At 31.5% G+C, this 6,312-nt stretch overlaps 1 protein-coding gene across 1 annotated transcript in view; it reads right to left on the reverse strand.

The window, feature by feature from the left end:
* Positions 1-900: 900 nt before the first annotated feature.
* The window catches only part of LOC106458495 (lachesin-like), a 68,198-nt gene continuing 62,786 nt past the window's right edge, over positions 901-6,312 (reverse strand). Inside the window, exons 4-6 of the mRNA XM_022384731.1 lie at positions 6,041-6,196; positions 4,807-4,935; positions 901-1,202 (exon numbers count right to left, since the gene is read on the reverse strand). Of these exons, the coding sequence (XP_022240439.1) occupies positions 901-1,202; positions 4,807-4,935; positions 6,041-6,196 (587 nt within the window). The remainder of the gene's footprint in view (positions 1,203-4,806; positions 4,936-6,040; positions 6,197-6,312) is intronic.

Consider the following 6,312-nt stretch of genomic DNA (forward strand, 5'->3'; position numbering starts at 1 on the left):
CAAATAAAACATTTCACGTTTTTATTCAATGGTTAATCTAAATAAATTCCGTGATCTGCAGTGTTATAAACGGAAAGGTATATTCACATTTAAAGCACTATCTTATTTCTTTTTATCAGAAAAAAAAATGGGGAAATTTCGACCTTTTAATAAATCTTGATCGCCTTACCAATATGATATCACTTAACTCACGATGATACCGTTTATTATCTTCTATAATCATATTCAAACAATAAACTTTTTGTCAGAATGATATGATTTAAGGCACAATGACGCCTTAAAAGTCAATATTTAATAGATATAAAGTAGAGTAAGCGCTATATACATTGCATGACCATGAAATATCGATCTTCTTCACAGCAGCTCTATGTTACAACCAATCACAGCCTTAATAAAGTAAACAGTAGTTTAAGAACTGGAATTACACACCGTGAATTGCAATATAATACCAGTATGAAGTTACACACTATGAAATGTGATATAATACCAGTATGAAGTTACACACCGTTAAATGTAATATAATACCAGTATGAAGTTACCCTGAATTGTAATATAATATCAGTATGAAGTTACCGTGAATTGTAATATAATACCACTATGAAGTTACACACCGTTAAATGTGATATAATACCAGTATGAAGTTACACACTGTGAAAGGTAATATAATACCAGTATGAAGTTACATACCGTTAAATGTAATATAATATCAGTCTGAAGTTACCCTGAATTGTAATTTAATATCAGTATGAAGTTACCGTGTAATGTAATATAATACCAGTAGGAAGTCACCGTGAATTGTAATATAATAGCAGTATAATGTTACTCACTGTGAAGTGTAATATGAAATTACTCACCGTACACTGTAAGGTAAAATTACTCACCGTACAGTGTAATGTAAAATTACTCACCGTACAGTTTAATAATTCCTTCTGCCTCTCCGAGTGAGTTCTTTGCTGAACAATAGTAAGTGCCAAAGTCATCAGGTTCGAGATCTCGAATCTGGAGGCTCAACTGAGTCTTGTAAGTGCCCTTGGCTATCTCTTTGGCTTCATACTTTTCGTTAGAAATGACGATGAAAACGTCTTTTCCTCTGATCCAATAAGCCACGGACTTCGGATGAGACTCTAACTGACAGTCCAGGATGACGTCACTTCCAATAGCAGCACCGACTACGTGGTTTGGTATCGAGATGGCGGGATGAACTGTCAGATAAATAAAAACTGTTAAATCCTGCTGATTTTTGTCAACTTATCACTACATGTAGTACCTTTCCAAGTTTCTGTGTAAGTTGCTAACGTACTACCTTCCCCATTTGTTTATTCTTTCACCATTATTTTTAGGGTAAAATTTGTTGCTGTCAATATTCTAGTGGAGATTAATTAATCGTTCCATTAAATGGGTGTATGGTATAGATAAATCGCCTTTAGAACCCAGTGTTGATGATATAATATCCATGTTATAGTATTTGTGGGACGTAAGACACTTATATATAAATTGAGACGAGTGTGTAAATAAGTAAAGTCTTAACAGAAACAATTTTTCCAATATTTAACGTTGATTTGTCCTTTGTCACTATTTATACACATAGATCTGTGTTTGTTTCTGCATTTCTTAAAAATTTCACGTTTATCCATTCATAATTACTACCACATTTCCAGAAACGTTCGGCTTTAGGACACGGTATTACCATGTCTTATGTCCTTTCAGTCTCGTTTATAATTTCCTTCTTGTTTGCTCTAAGTACATTTTACTGCAATTACAAATGATTTGGTAGATTACATCTTTATCTTCAATCTTGTTTTTCTCTCTAAGTATTTGTAAATGGTTATCAGTTTGGTTTAGAGAAATAAAAGCTATGTTAAAACATTTTAATCGGTGTGATTTTTTAATATATTTTTTTCCCAAAATAACAGTAAAAATAGTATACTAATGAACTAATTTTATGTACATTTTAATGAAGTATCTCATTCGTAGACGTTGTTCATTTTATGGAAAACTTTGTCAACAACTATAGTGTCATAACCTCTATCCACTGCTACTGCTTTTAAGAAATTTTGTTCGTTGTTTATGTACATATGTATTGAGAACATATATTAACCACACATCAAGCATATATGTAAAATATAAGTTTTTCGAAATGTTCTGAATTTTAACTTACTATAGTTTTGAACGAGAACATCTAAGAAAGCTAATTCAGATTTATTGGACTGTACAATGAATTTAATTCCTTCATCGTTATTTATGTAGTTTAAAAAGTTCACTGTTGTGTTGCCACACCGTGGCTATTGATTTTCTAATATTCAATTCATTTTGAGTGTTAGTTTCATTTAAAATTATTGTTTCATGTCTTTGTATGGAATGACCGTTTCGTCGATAGTGTGTTCAGATAGAGGAGTAACTAGCATTATATATTTTAATATATACGCAACCATTAAGACGATATTTTAAATTAAGTTTAGTTTGACCAATACATTTATATTGAATTATATCTAATTATAACCCAATTCACTTTTTTTTGTTAAATTAGTTGCATCAGAAGGTATTGGAAAATTTCTGTCTGTATAAGTATGAACAGCTGCTAGTTTGTGGAGAAAATTGATGAAATCTTTCATTTTATACGCTGGTCCTATTTTAATTTTGAACTTTATTGCATTGTTTGGCTTGGTAAAAATTTTTAAACTTTTAGAATATTTCAATAATTTATCCTTTTTTGATCGTAGTTGAATTGGTATAATACATTAGGAACGACGTTTCAGCGTAGAACCTAACGAAGGTACTATATTAAGTGATGAGCTAATCACATTACTGAAATCTTCCTATATAATCAACTTATGAAATAATATCACAGAAACCTTCCCGTATAATCAACTTGTGAAATAACATCGCAGAAACCTTCCCCTATAATCAATTTATGAAATTACATCACATAAACCTTCCTATATAATCCACTTATGAAATAACATCACAGAAACCTTCCCTTATAATCAACTTGTGAAATAACATCACAGAAACCTTCCCTTATAATTAATTTATGAAATTACATCACATAAACCTTCCTATATAATCCACTTATGAAATAACATCATAGAAACCTTCCTATATAATCCACTTATGAAATCACATCACAGAAACCTTCCCTTATAATCAACTTATGAAATCACATCACAGAAACCTTCCCTTATAATCAACTTATGAAATAACATCACAGAAACCTTCCCTTATAATCAGTTTATGAAATCACATTACAGAAACCTTCCCTTATAATCCATATATTAATTACCTATGGATAATTTGTTTTTAAAGGTGTTTCTGAATCTTACTAATTTTGTACGAGTAAAATGTTGCCAAGGATTTTCTAGATGTAGTGACTATAAAACCTTACCGAAGGTGACTCCAAATATTATTAATTACATGTGTTTAAATAGTTGCCAAATGACACCTTCAAGTATCCTTATGTATATTGTTGAAATTGTAATTGTGTGAAATATTTCATCATGCATTGCTTTTCGTGTTATGTTCACTTCTTTAAAGAAGAAAAGTCAAGTACGTGTTATGCATTAGAGATCGTCAGGAGTATAAACAACTGTACAATGTTATACATCATGTACACATAAACCCAGACGCGTAGCTTGGGAATGCATTGATTTAATTACGAGCTATTCTTGACGCCTATATTTGAATTCCCTGTAGTAAATACGTTTTCGATAATACAGATTTCAATGTCGAGGGAATTAACCGGAACTGTTGCTTTTCAAGATGGCAAAGTGAAACTAGTGTTAAAATCCCAATTGTGTTCCACATGTACGGATCAGTTGTGGATGTCTTGATCTTGTGGTACTAAAATACTTTTGTGAAAATAGTTTATTATTGTAAGGTAACAATAAATAATCTTTTTTTTCTAATATGTTTGTGAAACGTATTGAATCTATTGATACACAGATATTAAATGTTTCTAAAAACGAAAAATCGAAACTTAGAATAATCTGTTCATAGACATACGGTAAGTGTTTATAAATACTAAAATATTACTCTTACGAACACATGTTTAAAGGCATGTAATATCTAGTTATAATGCGAGAGTCTATACTTTCAAAACAACCTTTTCATAGACTGATGATAGTTCTTTGTAATACACAAAGGTTGCTCCAGAACAATCTGTCTATAAACAGATGGGAAATATTTGTATTACCCAAAAGAAATATACTACATGACATGCACAGGTAATCTGTGCTTATAAAAAAAAATTAGTAACGAGTTATGTTTTTATTTATTTTTTCCAAAAGTCAGATGTTACGTACTGAACATATTAGTACAATTTATTTACGAGAGAATAAAGTTTCAGTTACTTCGAGACTGTCTACATTAATATCTTCTTTAAAAAGTAATTTAACAGTAACTATAAACAGCCTAAAAGTCCAATGCTTTCGTTCCCAAAAGAATGTTATCAACAGTAACTACAACCAACCGAAAAGTCCAATGCTTTCGTTACCAACAAAATGTTATCAACAGTAAGTACAAACAGCCTAAAAGTCCAATGCTTTCGTTACCGACAGAATTGTTTGTAGTTACTGTTGATAACATTCTTTCGGTAACTAAAGCATTGGACTTTTAGACTGTTTGTAGTTACTGTTGATAAGAGCCTAAAAGTCCAATGTTTTCGTTACCGACAGAATGTTATCAACAGTAACTACGTGAACGTTACTTCCACTATGTTTTCCTGTACGACAGTTTCTTTACAAATAAAGGCAACTAATATTATTAAAACTGTTATTTATATTTCTTTACACTTAACTTGTGTTTACGTACAAAGTACTCCCAGCAATATCCGTTTGCTGACAGATGGTTGAACACCATTGGACGCTATACACAAATATGCTCCCATATGATGCCTGGTGACTTTCAGAATAACCAGATATGGTCCGGTTACAGAAGGTACTGAAAAAACAAACAAATTCGTAGGCATTAGCAAAAAAAGGATAATGCAACCTTACGACATAAAAACAAAGCCCACATTTTCAAATGTAACTTAATATAAAAAGCTTCACGTTTTAAGTTTAATCTTACAGGAAACGAGCTCTACATTTTAAGATGTAATCTTACATGAAGATAGCTCCATATTGTGAGGTGTAATTTTGCAGGAAACGAGCTCCAAATTTTCATGTTTAGTCAGAATGAAACAAGGAACATGTTTTAAAATGTAACCACTAATTTCAAAGTGCACGGTATGACTTTCAACGAGAACAATGGTTGGAGATTAGCCCTGCAGTTACACTTTGGATTTTGTAGCTGACAAATCAGGATCGAAGCTATGCCATGTCACAAAATATTTTAACAGCGCTTTAAACTGTGGGTGACAGTAAAGTTCAAAATTAGGGAATCCTTAGTAGCTTTGCCATAAATATAAAATACAAATACAGAAAACATGGCCATGTTTTTAATTTGAACTTATTGAAACAACTTATAGGATTAAAGTATAACGTCATTAAAGCCAAGCACTACCTCTTTCAGTGTAACCATGCTCATCAATGTTTTTAAGCTTTCAAGTGTGAAAAGAAACTATAATTAATATTAATATTAAAAATAAGGCAGTCTTATTTAAAGCGTGAGTTTACTGTGAATCTGGTCTATCTTTTTAAGTGCGTACGTTTTGAAAAGAAATTCTACGTTTCCAATTACAACTTCACTCAAGATAAAATGTAACGTAAATTAAACCAAACCGTACCTTTTACTAAAGTGTAGCTTTGCAAATAAAACTCTACGGTTTAATCTGTGAGAAAATCTACTTGTGGCCATATGAGAACAAAAATAAGTATTTAAATCTGAGTATTGACAGGGAAAACCAATTCTCTGTAAACGTGAAAAGGCATGATCGCAAACTATTGTAGTGTGAGAGTAGATTAAATGTTATCAGTAACAAAAATAAAATTATATTCTAAACATCCGGTGGTTCGCGGTCTTCACTTGACCAGTACAAAACTGACCATTGTACTTATAACAATTAAATTCTCAGAATGAAAGTAAGGAAAAAAGAAGAAATTACCTTTTTTGCTTCCAATAGATATTGGTTGATTATCCTCTCTTCTCCACGTTATGGTAGGTTCTGGAGAGCCTGTGGCAACACATTTTAAAGTAACCTCCTCGTTTTCTTTAACCTCCATGTCGGTGCTGGTGTTTCCTTCGTCTATTCTGGGAGGGACTAAATATTTGAAAGAAAGTACTGTATGAATTACATAAGTCTTGAAGGTATTGAAAGTAAGTACTGTATGAATTACATAAGTCTTAGAGGTATTGAAAGTAAGTACTGTATGAATT

The sequence above is a fragment of the Limulus polyphemus genome, unplaced genomic scaffold (assembly GCF_000517525.1).
Source record: "Limulus polyphemus unplaced genomic scaffold, Limulus_polyphemus-2.1.2 Scaffold475, whole genome shotgun sequence".
Lineage (NCBI taxonomy): Eukaryota > Metazoa > Arthropoda > Merostomata > Xiphosura > Limulidae > Limulus > Limulus polyphemus.